At 39.9% G+C, this 15,925-nt stretch overlaps 1 protein-coding gene across 1 annotated transcript in view; it reads right to left on the bottom strand.

Moving 5' to 3' along the window:
• Window positions 1-400: 400 nt before the first annotated feature.
• The window catches only part of ICE1 (interactor of little elongation complex ELL subunit 1), a 97,821-nt gene continuing 82,296 nt past the window's right edge, over window positions 401-15,925 (bottom strand). The window contains exons 22-24 of the mRNA XM_063453085.1: window positions 9,239-9,345; window positions 4,358-4,456; window positions 401-1,521 (exon numbers count right to left, since the gene is read on the bottom strand). Coding sequence (XP_063309155.1) covers window positions 1,352-1,521; window positions 4,358-4,456; window positions 9,239-9,345 — 376 coding nt within the window. The 3' untranslated portion in view covers window positions 401-1,351. The remainder of the gene's footprint in view (window positions 1,522-4,357; window positions 4,457-9,238; window positions 9,346-15,925) is intronic.

The following is a 15,925-nucleotide window of genomic DNA, read 5'->3' as shown; positions in this document are numbered from 1 at the left end:
GCTAAAGCTGCTCAAGCTATATACAAAGGGTTGCATTAATCATATTTTAAGATTTTTGCAGTTGAGAATGTGTTTTCTTCCCCATACTCGAGAGTAGGAAGAACAGCATTTGAAGGATTATGGACAAATGACTGTCACCCTACAAAAAACTAAATATGAGCCAGATTTCAACGAAGGAATTGGTATTTAGGCGCCTTCACATGCAATAGCTGAATGATTATATACCATTGTTCTAAGAAATAGCCAAAAGAAGTAAGAGTGAAGCAGTTAATGAATGCAACTTAAAATTCATTCAAACAATCAAAAGCATATCTGGGAGTTTTGATCAAAATACAAAGAAAAAATATTTTGTTAGCAAAGTAATTTATAAAAATTTCCAGTAAAAAAAATAAATAAAAAACTATACATTTGTTTGTACGGATTGTATTTTAATTACAGGGAGGGAGTGGGTTGGGGGTGCTCTGATCAGCTTTGAATATCTGAGTAAATGTTAAGTTGCATTTATTAGCGGCTTTGTTCCTATCCCTTTTGGTTGTACGTCTCTACAAGGCTCATATCTGTTATGGTTAAACTCTTATATAGAACGTTCATTTTTTTGTTCTCTCAGCTCTAGCTTAATATATATATAAAAGTTTTGTAGAATAACAATCTTTGTTCTGTGTTTACATTTAGAAAAAGCTTGCACCAAGTGAAAATACATCAGTTAAGGCCTGTAGCTAAAAAAATCAGGATCAAAGAATATTCAATTAATTGTCCCCAATTGCAGAATCAGAGACTTTGTTAGTCCTTTTCTTCTGAAACTGCTTGCCATTCAAAATGTGATTATGAAGTCACTAAACAAGCATATACCCAATGTAAGGAAGAAATAAAAATACACAGAAAAATATATAGTGTCTCTATCAGGAGTTTTCAACAACCATAATCTACAGATATATTCTATAAGAAGTAAACTGAAAGATCATATTGTTAATAACAGATGTCAAAAACAACCTTCTATGGATTCCCTTTTCAACACAAGAACCTACCCTGCTTCTGGTAAGGAACTCTTAGGAAATAATTTTAACACAAATTATTCTACAAAACATTTACAAGACATATTACAATTTACACATTTACAATGTAGCCCTGAAGTGTGTGCTAAAGTAGTAAAATTGTATAACCAGTTAATGGCTCTTTTCCTTGTACTGCAAAAAGGTGCAAACATAAAAAACAAAAACAAACAAAAAAAAACAACCCCCCTCATCCAAAAACAAAACAAGCAATGAAGGCACTTATATCCATTTGTACAACAGAACCCGCAGATTAGGTACCATTTGCACTTTGGTGAACAATACGAAAATAAAGATTCCTTTTATTTGCACAGAGATGCAACCTGTGCTAGGCTCTTTGTGATGGCAGGCGGCATGTCATTGGTGGTTGTCTCTCTCCATGATTGTAGTGTCTTGTATATGACAGCAGGGTCACTTGGGGCGACATCACAAAGCATGTACACAGAAGCCAACTGAACACCCCAGGGTATATCTAAAATAAAAACAAACCAATACTTTAGATGCAACGTAAGTCAGAGAACATATTATAAACACCAAAGGGTGATATATGTAAATACCGTATATACTCGAGTATAAGCAGAGTTTTTCAGCCCATTTTTTGGGCTGAAAAACCCCAACTCGGCTTATACTCTAGTCACTGTCTGTATTATGGCAATTTGCATTGCCATAATACAGACCGGGGGAGAGGGGGGCTGGCAGAGCTGTAACTTACCTGTTCTGCAGCTCCTGTCAGCTCTCTCCTCCTCTGCGCCGTCCGTTCAGCACCTCGGTCAGCTCCCAGTGTAAGTCTCGCGAGAGCCGCGGCTCTCGCGAGACTTACAGTGTGAGCTGATAGAAGGAGCTGCACAGACGGCGCAGAGGAGGAGAGAGCTGACAGGAGCTGCAGAACAGGTAAGTTACAGCTCTGCCAGCCCCCTCTCCCCCCCACTGAACTGCCACTGGACCACCAGGGAAGGAGCCCCCCTCCCTGCCATATATCAAGCAGGGAGGGGGGACGAAAAAAAAATATATATAAATAAAATAAAAAATAATAATAAAAAAATAATAATAATAAAAAAAAAAATTAATAACAAAAAAAGGGGGATAAGGACCACTATGGGAGGGAGGGGGGGGGGGGGGATAAGGACCACTATTGGAGGGAGGGGGGTATAAGGACCACTATGGGAGGGAGGGGGGGGGGTATAAGGACCACTATGGGAGTGGGTGGGATAAGGACCACTATGGGAGGGAGGGGGGGGGGTATAAGGACCACTATGGGAGTGGGTGGGATAAGGACCACTATGGGAGGGAGGGGGGTATAAGGACCACTATGGGAGGGAGGGGGGGGGGGTATATGGACCACTATGGGAGGGATGGGGGGGGATAAGGAACACTATGGGAGGGAGAAGGGGGATAAGGACCACTATGAGAGGGAGGGGGTGGGATAAGGACCACTATGAGAGGGAGGGGGTGGGATAAGGACCACTAGGGGAGGGGAGGGGGAAGTAAGGACCACTAGGGGAGGGGAGGGTAAGGACCACTAGGGGAGGGGAGGGTGAAGGACCACTAGGGGAGGGGTGAGTCAGGACCACTGGGGGGGGGGGGTGAAGGAACACGGGGGTGGGGAGGTAAGGACCACTGAGGGAGGAGGAGGGGAAGTCAGGACATATGGGGGGGGAGGGGGCGGCAAATTTTTTTTTGCCTACGGCGGCAAATATCCTTGCACCGGCCCTGCACACACTGCATTCACACACTGCATTCACACACTGCATTCACACACTGCATTCACACACTGCATTCACGCACACACACACTGCACTCATACACACACATACGCACACACTGCATTCATTATACACACACTGTAAATAAATATTCAATTAATATATTTTTTTTAGGATCTAATTTTATTTAGAAATTTACCAGTAGCTGCTGCATTTCCCACCCTAGTCTTATACTCGAGTCAATAAGTTTTCCCAGTTTTTTTGGATAAAATTAGGGGCCTCGGCTTATATTCGGGTCGGCTTATACTCGAGTATATACGGTATGTATATAAGCTGTATAAATTCTGCAAAACTGGTAGTGGATACATAAATCGCTTTCGTGTATATAAGGAAAAGGACAGCCACCACGATTCCCCCAGGTTGCCCATAAATTATAGGGACAAGTGGAAAAATGGTATGGGACCTTTTGAACTCCATTTTAAACAAGGGATATCACCTGTACAACAATAAATTTCTATAATAGTATCCCACTATTAAAAGTACTTCACGGTTTTGAAACTGTGGCACATTAGGAAAAACACACATTTGCTTCCCATAAGGACTAGCACAAAAGAGACTGAAATGGGGCAAATAGTTGCTTTATGCCAGAAGAATTGGTGGCAGTGAAGTTTAAGGACAACAAGGAGGTGTACATGCTGACCACCATCCATGAACAGCAAAGTCACAGGGTGACAGTCCACGGCAGAGGGGAGACCAGGCAAGTACCAGCCTGTACTAAACCGTGTAACAGGCAAATTAGGGGGGAGCAGACGGGTCAGATCAGTTAATGAAGCCGTACCTGACCATGAGGTAAACACGGCATGATATTAAAAAAGTGGGCATTTATTTAATGCAGATGGCAACCCAAAATACCTATATTCTATACCATAAGGCAAATGCTGAACCGAAATATACATTCCTAACTTAACAGCTTCAGGTGATTTCAGGATTGTGAACAGAGAGCTAAAGTGGGGGTCCATCATTAGATTTGGCAAGTGAAATAATTGGGGCAGCTCATTTCATGCTACACAATTCTGCAAAGCCCCAGAAAAAAAGCCCCACAGAGGAGATGCAGGGTCTGTTATCAGGGGGGCATAAGGACAGAAACCAGCTTATACTGCCCTGGCAGCCCCTCTCAGCCTGATTCAATGCATCTCTATAAGGAGATGCTGATTGGCTAGGTTTGCGTTTGGCGCTGCCCTCCTTGGCGGAGATCATCAGAATCCTGTGATGAATGGATATACATTATGAAAATGATGTCTTTGCAGTAAGCGGTGATTCACTTTTGGGGGTTCTTTTTTTTTTTTTTTTTACAGCTTGAAGATTCCTAAGATACAGTGGCAAAACTGCTGAATAATATGGCAAGATGAAGCCCCATTTCCACAGAAAACACAGTACACTGAATTTAAATAAGACATTTAGACATTTACGAATATCTGCTATCCTTAACCAATCAGCGGTGCAGTGGTAATCCGAATTAGGTTTTTGTTCATACTTAGTTTATTTCTGGTGTGTTATATTAAAGAACATACGGGTACATTTTAATATTTTAAACACAAATATTACCTTCTTCTTTTGCATGTTGAATAAAGGCGATAATAACAGAAGCAATGTTTTTCACAGTCGTGACATACCCTTCTTTCAAGCCAATCTGACACAAACGGCCTGTAATACAGACATCACAGTTTACTATAACAAAAGCAAATTACATTACAAAATATAAATATCATATATACGTAAAGTATTGTTCGACAAAGCTCCAAATATACAACAAAGAATTTCTATACATGCATTATACCAGTTAACATATGGAAGAGAAAATTACTTTTACTTTAAATAAAAACAAAAAATGAATGAACACAAAGCAGTCAATGTTTTGTATTAAAATGTTCCACTTCCCCATGGCGAGTTAAAATCCACTCCTGATTGTTGTGCCATGGACACTCCACACTCCTCTCAATGTAGAGGAAGGGACATCCTGGAGGACAACCTGAGAGGAGAACTTGGATGCACTCAACAAAAGGCTTTTGTGACCAATAGTAGTACAAAAAAAAAAAAAAGTGGTAAAATACAATCACTGAAGAAAAGTGGCTCGTAAGTCAGACATGTGGGTTAATATACATTTTTAGAAGCCTAGGAAACTATCCTAAGTAGAAAAATTATGTGTAGTATCCCGTTGTCACTGATCCACAGATTGTTAAATCAGTGACTAGGATAGGAGGTCAGGATGGTGGTACCAGGTCCACCTAAGAATGGGCTTGGACCCTGTGTTAACATGAACTTTATAAAAAAGAATAGATGGATTGGGTAGCGTCTCCCCCTTAGAAACTAGAAAAAAGGGGGAAAGAAGCTCCCAATCAACCTGGTATAGAGTAAAGAAGGACTGTTATAATGATATACCTATAGATGTGTCCAAGTAAGAATAAAGGTATCTAAAAATAAAGCATTCTTGTATTGGGAAACTAATGAGATATGTACCCTAGCAAAAACAGTGAGACACTGTAACTTTATTAAATCAACTATAAAGAGGATACAAAATATCAATTCCCAAGGAATGCTTAGTTACCGAAAAAAATTCCCTGTGGATATATCTTAATGTCCAGTTAAACAATAAGGCATATTAAACACTGGAAACTTCAAGTGTGCCTTTTGGACAATCCACAGAGGAAAGACAAAAAGTAAGGGGTGATACCTTTAAATCTTATAGAGGTTCAGCAGATGGGACAGAGACAGAGTTGCACAGTGTGGAAAAGGACACAAGAGTGTCCATAAATAAATGTCTGAAGGATAGGCTCTAAACTATCAAAAAAATGACAGGATAGAGTATATGGAAAAATATATATATGGAGGGTAAACAGGAGACTGTTAATAAGTGAAAGGTTAGATTGATATTAGAGTAAGGGGTAGAATTCCCACAAATAAACACTGTTTCTAATCTTTCCTATACACTCCCCCCAACACCTTCGTGGGTGTTCTATCCTTATTCAATTGCTAAGCTCTGTCCCATAGACACTGCCGTTACTACACTAGTGCTGCTTCTTAGGACAAGTACATGAACACAAATCAAGACAACGAAAAAAAGAAAAAATAATAAATAATGAGTGGTAAATCAAAAAAGGAATCCCTCGTGCATAGTGCTGGGTGAGTGCTCAGTGAGAGAGGGATCTCCTGTTGAAAAACCGGGGTTTTCAACAAGGGATCCCTCTCTCACTGAGCACTCACCCAGCACTATGCACGAGGGATTCCTTTTTTGATTTACCACTCATTATTTATTATTTTTTCTTTTTTTCGTTGTCTTGATTTGTGTTCATGTACTTGTCCTAAGAAGCAGCACTAGTGTAGTAACGGCAGTGTCTATGGGACAGAGCTTAGCAATTGAATAAGGATAGAACACCCACGAAGGTGTTGGGGGGAGTGTATAGGAAAGATTAGAAACAGTGTTTATTTGTGGGAATTCTACCCCTTACTCTAATATCAATCTAACCTTTCACTTATTAACAGTCTCCTGTTTACCCTCCATATATATATTTTCCATATACTCTATCCTGTCATTTTTTTGATAGTTTAGAGCCTATCCTTCAGACATTTATTTATGGACACTCGTGTCCTTTTCCACACTGTGCAACTCTGTCTCTGTCCCATCTGCTGAACCTCTATAAGATTTAAAGGTATCACCCCTTACTTTTTGTCTTTCCTCTGTGGATTGTCCAAAAGGCACACTTGAAGTTTCCAGTGTTTAATATGCCTTATTGTTTAACTGGACATTAAGATATATCCACAGGGAATTTTTTTCGGTAACTAAGCATTCCTTGGGAATTGATATTTTGTATCCTCTTTATAGTTGATTTAATAAAGTTACAGTGTCTCACTGTTTTTGCTAGGGTACATATCTCATTAGTTTCCCAATACAAGAATGCTTTATTTTTAGATACCTTTATTCTTACTTGGACACATCTATAGGTATATCATTATAACAGTCCTTCTTTACTCTATACCAGGTTGATAGGGAGCTTCCTTCCCCCTTTTTTCTAGTTTCTAAGGGGGAGACGCTACCCAATCCATCTATTCTTTTTTATAAAACTATCCTAAGTATACAGAGATGCAAACAGCTGTAGATATTACAAATATGGACGAAAAAAATCCATTGAGTGTACAACGATCCGATTAGTAATCAGTTTACAGAGTAAATCAATGAAATTGAGGAAGATAAACCAGTAATGCTACACAACTCAAAATAAATACAAATAAGAAAATGGGAAAAAAAGGGGGAAAACAATGCTCCAATATGAGAAGTGAAAATAATAGGGTTAATTTTGCTAAAAACAAAAACAACAAAGTAAGATGATTTGCAAAAGAACAATTGGAAGGATAGGTAACAAGAGAGAAAGAACAGAGGAAAGCAAGAGAAGGAAAGCAAAGTCCTAGGTAAACTCTTGAAAAGGAAAGGAAAAAAAAAAAATTCAAGGAAAGACTAGCGCCCACAAAGAGCGAAATTCACAGCTAAGGCAGTAATGTTGGACATGTTGGAAAAGATGCCTGGGTGGTGTGAAATGGATTTTTGTAACCATGGTCCCCAGATTTTATGAACACATTTATAAGACTCAGGAACCAATGCCGTGACTCTATCCATCTCCACTGCAGTGAGAATAAGATGGAACCACAAAATTCAGCAATTGCTCGGCTGGTGGAAAGGGCTACCTTAGACACTAGTTTATTTTGGGACCTAGTAAGCTCTTCAAATAGCTTACTGAATAACCAAGTCCAAGGCGACAGGGCCTCATGGCAGCTAGACGCATCTTCAGAGAGCTCCCCATCTTGTACACTTTTAAGCAAACTAATTGCTCCATCCGAGTTTATAATTGACCCTATTTGTGACTTATCTGCTCCTGATACAGAGTGTGAATTCCTGACCTGATGCCACCCAGTGTCAGCCTCTGGTTTCTCGGAGGGGCACGGTGTGGCCTGGTGAAAGCGCCAGGCGGGGAGGCGGCCGATCCCCCTGTCTCACGCTATGATACTTGCAGTGACTCTGCAAAGCCTTTGCTATTCTATATATAGTCTTATCAAGAGGGCATTCTGATAATCCTACATTTTCCTTCTTATTATAACAGTTATCACTCGTCTAGAAAGCCTACCTAGCTGATCAGCTTAGATTCTAAATTAAAGTATCACTATAGTGTCAGGAAAACAAACCAGTTTTCCTGACACTATAGTGCCCTAAAGGTGCCCCCACCCTCAGGGTCCCCCTCCCTTGGCGCTGAAGGGGTTAAAACCCCTTCAGTTACTTACCTTAATCCAGCACCAGGCTCCCTCAGCGCTGGTGACCTCTCCTCCCTCGCCGACGTCAGCTCCTGAGTGGAGCGGAATGTGCATGCGCGGCAAGTGCCGTGCATGCATTTAAACAGTCCATAGGAAAGCATTTCTCAATGCTTTCCTATGGACGTTTTGCACGTTGGATGCAAATTTCGCATCCAGCATCGCTGATGCGCCTCTAGCGGCTGCCAGGCTATGTTTACATGTGAAGGGTTAAAACCTGAGGGACCTGGCACCCAGACCACTTCATTGAGTTGAAGTGGGTTAGGTGACTATGGTGTCCCTTTAATTGTAGACAGGTCAGACTAGCCTGAATATATTTAATACAATTGTGCAGTTATTCCCACATGCCTTACAACTGTATTGTCTTGTGCAATGTTAATTCTTGCTGTTGGGGCTTTGCAGGACTGCATGTTTATTGCATACACCACAAAAATAAAGAAATAATAATATATATATATATATATATATATATATTTTGACGCAATAAATAACAACCCTGTATCATAAAATTTGGACACCATGGTTTAAAACCGTTGTTGATCATTAGTCCCTAATGGGATTGATGCTCGCCACAACAGGCTTTTGACCTTTTTACGGATTTGAGGCTGGGGATGGACGATATGTCAAATTGTTGCATCAGATAGCTTTGCCCATGTCACTCAATACATAATATAAAGCGTTTCTGAATCTCCGAGGTTTTAGGTTCAATACGTTTTGAACAATGTATGAATGAAAGTATGGATGAACGAATGCTGGAGAAGATTTTTTCATATTGATTAATTTATATTTCAAGCTCTAGTATATCTATAACAAAAATATCTGGGACAGAAATATTTATATAATCTTTATTGTATAACTTGGATGCCAGTTTAAGAATTTTCTACCATGACTAATGCATTTGCTGTATTCCGAACTGTGCAGAGTATAATCTTCACCTGGTTGTATAGTATTGTTTGTATCTATGTTATATATTATATAAATATCCAATAAAGTATCTAAAAAATTACTCCTTCAGAAGGATTAAGGAAAAACAAAAAAAATACAATCTGCCACAAAGCATTTAACCTAGGCTTCAGGCATTAATGGTTATCACTCATTCACATATCAAATTTGCTCAGTGAAAGACCTTACCAATAAGTCGAAGCACAGTAGCAACAATGATGTCCGGGACACATGGGATTGTCACACGACCTTTCTTGTATTTCACATACCTATCCAGAACAGGCCAGAGTTCTTTTCTAAATTAGAAAGCAAAAAATTAAAGAAATTAGTGGTTTTATTCACTACAAAGAAATGTTTGGTTTCCAACAACAAAGTATGGTAATATTAAAAAGATGCACAGTTGGTTCAGTTCGCAAAAAACACAGCATCTGGGTGAATCTTGCAATGCCATAAGTTCCCATTCATCAAGGAACAACAGGATTAACACAGGGCTAGTTTTTTTAAAGTGTCACGCAAACCCTTTGACACAGTTTGCCTTTTTAGGCTTAGAATTCGCTATTGGGCATTGCTAATAAATACCCCCCCATCGAGAAATGTTGTTTGAATGCCAGGCGAAACTCCTGTAACTACTGTACATAATGTGAGAACTCCTTCACTGTCTCCTGTAATAAAATGAAATTGCCATAATTTTCATGTGTCTGGCTTTTGTTTATTATTAATATACAATAATGGAGGGAGCATACACTGTTGCTTGGACTTAAATTTTCTTTTCTTAAGTTTTTCCATAAGTTGTGGCCGTGTGACCAATGTGATGTAACAAACTGAAACAGCAAATGGAAGGAGTATAAGAAAACTGCTGTCTTATGGGCTTTACTTCTGTAGCTGGCATCTTCAGAGGCAACAACACTGAACCTGTCATGTTTTGAAAAGGTATGCAAAGAATTAAATGTAAAAACCAAAAAAAACAGACTTATGAGTGAACAGGCGCACAAAATATATAAGAATTATTTTATAAATACACGCAGCTGTGAACACACAGTGTCTTTCCAAACAAACCAGGAATATACTAAATAAAGATACTTTCCACATTGAGGTGAAAGGTATTTGTTTTATACATCTCTCCCAGTGCACCTTTTATCCGGTTAAAGGAGGGTGGTGTGAACCCTTAAAGGGATTCTATAGTGCCAGGAAAACACTATAGAATTCTAAGGTGCCCCCTCCCTCACGCCTCCCGCAGCGCTTAAGGGATTGAAACCCATTTAATCACTTTCCTAAATCCATCACCGATGTCCCTCAGGGCTGGGTCAGGCTCCGCCCATGCTCCTCCCCCGCCGGCTGACCTAATGCGCATGCGTGGCCATGCTTGCATTAGTTTCTCCCCATAGGAAAGCATTATTCAATGTTTATCTATTGGGAAAAATCTGATGCTGGAAGTCCTCATGCAGAGCGTGAGGACATCCAGCGCCCTATACCTGACCAAAGTTCTATTTCAATTCAGGAAGTCCCTCTAGTGGCGGTCATGTAGACAGCCACTAGAGGTGGAGTTAACCCGCAAAGGTAATTAATGCAGTTTCTCAGAAACTACAATAATTACCACTGTAGGGTTAAGGAATATGGGACATTGCACCCAGACCACTTAAATGAGTTGAAGTGGTATGGGTGCCTACAGTGTCCCTTTCAGCGGACACAAAATCTACATACTTTGAGCCAGTTCTTAAGGGAATACTATAGTGCCAGGAATACAAAGTTGTATTTCTGCCACTATCCCTCCCCCTGCCTCACCCTTCCTTTGAGCACCCCCTCCCCTGTAAATAATGGGTTAAAAGCACTTTGCTTACCTTATCCCAACACCAATGTCCCTATGCGCTGGGTTTACGTCCGTCGACGAGCGGTCTCTAATGACCATTAGACCTCCCCACAGGAAAGCATTGAATCAATGCTGTCCTATGGGTGAAAAAAAATCCACTGTCAGATACCAGACCAAAGGTCCATTTCAATACAGGAAGTCCTGTAGGCAGCCACTGGAGGCAGACTTAGAGCTGCAATGTAAAGACAGTACACCCAGACCATGTCAATGAGCTGAAGTGATTATGCTTATGATGCTTATTATGCTGCACCCAGATACTGGTTTTCATTAGATTTGTTTTCTGCATATGAATACCTGATGTACATCACTAAGTTCGGAGCTCCAGAGGTTTGGTTGCCACCTAAAAAGTGCACAAATATCTACTGTTTAGAGGCTACATCTTGAAAAGGCTCTATACCATGTGAGTTCATAATATAAGTGTTTAGTTATCCAACAAGACAATATTACCCTATTGTATTTTTTTTTTTAATATATGGTACACCCGCTGGAATTTGTTTGAAGGGGTAATTGTCTGTATATCACTTTTGTAGCACTGCACTCTCACTCTTACTGTTGGATGGTGGATTGTATCAACTCAATGTGGGGAGTATCTTTATAATGAATTAAATGTAACAGCAGCAGACATTTGTTCTGGAGTTGAAGTTCTGGCTGTCCAAGATGTAGAAATTACTCCTGTAAAATGTGCTATACCCAAAACAACTTCAGCTCAATGAAGCAGTTTTTGTATATAGATCATGCCCCTGAAGTTTCACTTCTCAATTTACTGCCATTTAGGAGTTAAATCACTTTGTTTCTGTTTATGCAGCCCTAGTCACACCTCCCCTGGCTGTGACTGGCATAGTCTCCATGAAACAAATATGGTTTCATTATAATCAGATGTAATTTACTTTTAGGTTTTTGTCTTTTTTTTTTTTATATTTTTGATCTGTAAATTTAACTTTAATTACATAAAGCAGGAGAAAAATTCTAAATCAAGCAACATTTGCAATAAAGTATAAACATTAGATGACTCTTTACAGAAGTGTTTAGTAAGGGTTTGTAAGCACATGCGGGAAGGTGTTGCTAGGGCTGCATAAACAAAGTGAATTAACTCCTAAATGGCAGAGAATTGAGCAGTGAGACTGTGGGGGCATGATCTATACACCAAAACTGCTTTATTAAGCTAAAGTTGTTTTGGTGACTATAGAGTCCTTTTAAGCCACCTAGCAATTGAATCGAATTTCTACAATTATTTTTTTGCAGAAATAAATCTTTTTCAGTTAGCAATTGAAGAAATGGCTTCAAGAGGTTTAAATAAACCTGATAAAACAAGGTTAAAGTCCTATGGACGAAAGAGTTACCATATTCTGGGTTTTATGTTTGAAATGACCAACACATTTTTTAATACAAATGTTGTCAACAATATTACATAGTTACCATGTTTCCCCCAAAATAAGTCCGGGTCTTATATAAAATCCCCCCTAAAAAACACACTAGGGCTTATTTTCGGAGGATGTTTCATATCTGGGAAAAACCATGGCAAGCATGTGCTAGAAAGCAGGTCTATGTTTGCGGGAAACTTCCCTGAACATAGATTAGCTTACTAGCGAATGGAACCCCACACATTACCCTTAACATAGATTAGCGAACTTTCGACTAGCAACTAGCACTTATCCCCTGGTGGATGCTTGTGATATAAGCCCTACCCGGAAAATGTCTTATTTTGGGGGGGGGGGAAACGGTATAATGAATCAACTGCAGAGATCTGTCCTGTAATGGAACGTTGGCTGAGAAGCTTCTTGAAGCAAGAAATCAGAAACTGCAAAATAGAAGTAATGCGTGCAAAAAGGGATTAACTTTGTATAATGCAAAACCTTCCTAGAAGGTTTTTTAGCTTGTAGCAAAACTGAAATAAATCATTTAACTATGCCTCTGGCAGACAGGATATCTTGTTCCGAAGCCAAGCTTGTGAACTGGATCATCATCAACTCTTTGATTGAGGCTCCTTGTTCCATGAGATCTAGAGAAAGAGGCACGGGTCCGGTAACAAACTCTTGACATGAGAGACAGGAAAACCAGAGTTTTCTTGGCCAAAAGGGGATCAATACAGATGCCTTTTCCTGTTGAATTTTCTTCATGACTTTGGGAATCATTGTAACGGGTGGAAATATAAATGCTATATTAAAGCCCCAATTAACAGATAAGGCATCTAGAATGCACAGATAATCATGAGGCAGGTGAACCAGACCTGAATTTGGTTGTCTTGTTATTTGATCTAATTGCCATGAGATTGATAGAATATATATGAATTTAGTGGAAGGAAAAAGTTCACTTAAAGGATCACTATAGGGCAGTGATGGCGAACCTTTTTGAGCCCAAGTGCCCAACTTTTTTCCCTTAAAGTGCCAACACGGCAATTAAACCTGAATACTGAGGTTTAAGTTTAGAAAAACTGTGGGGGTGCTGTGTGGGGATGGGGAGTAGGGGTGCTGTGTGTGGGGGGTAAAGGTGTTTAAATAAAAAAAAAAAAAAAAAAAAAGATCCTCCCCCTCCCTCCTTCTTACCTTTAATGAAGGAGGGGGGGGGACACAGCCATCCCTGGTGGTCCGGTGGTGGCAAGTACTGCTTCCGGGTCGGGAGGCAGGGGGAGGGATCTGTGAAGCAGCTCCCCTGTCCTCCTGCGCGATGCTGTGTGGAGCGTTGCCATGGTAACGCGCGGCAACGCTCCACACAGCTTGCTCGCGGGAGGACAGGGAAGCTGCTTCACAGATCCCTCCCCCTGCCTCCCGACCCGGAAGAAGAGCAGGCACCTGCCGTTTCGGGCAGGCGCCTACTCTGCATTGATGGCAACCTGTGGCCGCGTGCCCACAGAGAGGGCCCGGTGTGCCACCTGTGGCACACGTGCCATAGGTTCGCCATCACTGCTATAGGGTCAGGAACACAAACATGTATTCCTGACCATATAGTGTTAAAACCAACATCTAGCCCCCCTGGGCCCATCATGCCTCCATAAATATAGCAACATCTTACTGTATTCAAGCTGAAACTCTGCATGCTGTTTGCCTCAGAAAAACAAACAGTCTTCTGACATCATCAGAAGTGGTGGCCTAACACTTACTTTAAGCTACTGAGTCAAAAGTGTTTAGAATGATAATTACACTGAATACTTAAATGATTACGCTACTCGAGAACCTAAACAACTACTAATTTGTTACTTTAACTAAAAAATGTGCCTGACAATCAATTACCACAACCTGTAATGCAAATGTTCAATATTGTACCCTGTTGTCGCTGTTGTGGTGCACTAAAGCTTGTAATTACTCTTGTGCACACCAAAAATAAAGAATTAAAAAAAAAAAAAAAATAGAAGTGGTGGCCTGATCCAATTCACAATGCTTCCCCATAGGATTGGCTGAGACTGACAAAGGCAGACCAGGGGCCAATCAACATCTCTTCATAGAGATAAATTGAATCAATGCATCTCTATGAGGAAAGTTCAGTGTCTGCATGCAGAGGGAGGAGACAATGAATGTTTGGATGCATTTTAGGCAGCCATGACCCAGGAAGGATCTCTAACAGCCATCTAAGGAGTGACTAGTGAAGTTACCACTAAGCTGTAATGTAAACACTGCATTTTCTCTGAAAAGACAGTGTTTACAGCAAAAAGCCTGAAGGTAATGATTCTACTCACCAGAACAAATTCAATACGCTGTAGTTGTTCTGGTTACTATAGTGTCCCTTTAAACAGCGAACAGTCCTTTTGGGTCCAATTCCCTTGACACAATTTGTGTGCTACTATTTTCTGAGCCTCTGATGTACTGAATTGAGGAGCATCTCTGCCCATTCTATTATTTGTGAAAAAAATTCATCCTGACGATTCAGGTTGGCCACAGCTGTAATATTGTCTGGTCTGATGCAGACATTCATGCCCCTAATTTTTGTTGCAAATTCTAGGATAGCCTGCCAAACCGCACTTCACTACTGAAGACTGAATGTTACTTATCTGTTCCATATCCCCTAAGCAGTGTCTTGTCAGTCATAATTATGGTTTGCTGAGAATTTGCAATAAATAAATAAAATAAAAATTGCCTAGGACCAAAAAAAGAGATTTGATCCACTATTTTATGGAATTAATATTCTGGAATATGCCTGTTCCACAGTTTTAAAATGTGTGCTGGAAGGTGTCTTAAATGAGCTTTTGCCCACTATGCTGCCATGTATCCAAGAAATTTCACAGAAAAAAAAATTGCAGACTGGAGCCCAATTCTTTTTGCTGGGAAAAAAAAAAATCCTTCATGAAATCTGTGTTTATTAGATTACCTAGAAGTTCTTTGAGGGTGATAAAAATGAACACCCCCCCCCAGTTTAGAATCAACTGTATTCTAAGATTTCAATAAAGACGTCTAGATGATTCTAAAGACATTCTGTTGAAGAGCATTTTATAAACCATACACCTTGGTATCTGCATGCTTTTGAAGAGAAGAACATTTTTTCCATTTGTCATTTTTCTTTTCCCGTCAGTTTAAAAAAAAAAACAATGTTATTAGTTTTCATCCATCTGCTTGATAAGTTATTCCAGAGCTTTGCCTGGAATGAATCTTCAAATGGGAGTTTACACAGAACTCTTAAAAGCTGAATCCGTTGACCATGAATTTAACTACACTGCTTTGTAAGCCACCGTTGATAAAGTCAGAGGTCTAGAAGCAGACCATAGGCTTTCCAATGAGGCATTTCATGTTTTTCATTTCATGAGATTTCATGTTTTAACAGTTTAAGCGTTAGATTGTTTTCAAAATGAATCCAGTATCCCCAACAACCAGATGTGCTGAGTAAGAGCTTCTTTTCTCAGAATATTTTCCACTACTTTTTGATATCTTGTTTCAAGAAATGGTAGAAAGAAAATGCACAAGACTTTTTGTCCCTTTACCTTTGCTCTAGATAAGTTATAGCAAATATGATTTTGGGGGGAGGGGGACAGATAAAACAATAGTACAATTTCTTTCAAGTTGGAAAATGTCATGGTGTCATGT

This window comes from Pelobates fuscus, chromosome 4 (assembly GCF_036172605.1).
Source record: "Pelobates fuscus isolate aPelFus1 chromosome 4, aPelFus1.pri, whole genome shotgun sequence".
NCBI lineage: Eukaryota > Metazoa > Chordata > Amphibia > Anura > Pelobatidae > Pelobates > Pelobates fuscus.
This window is presented reverse-complemented; position numbering and strand designations above follow the sequence as displayed.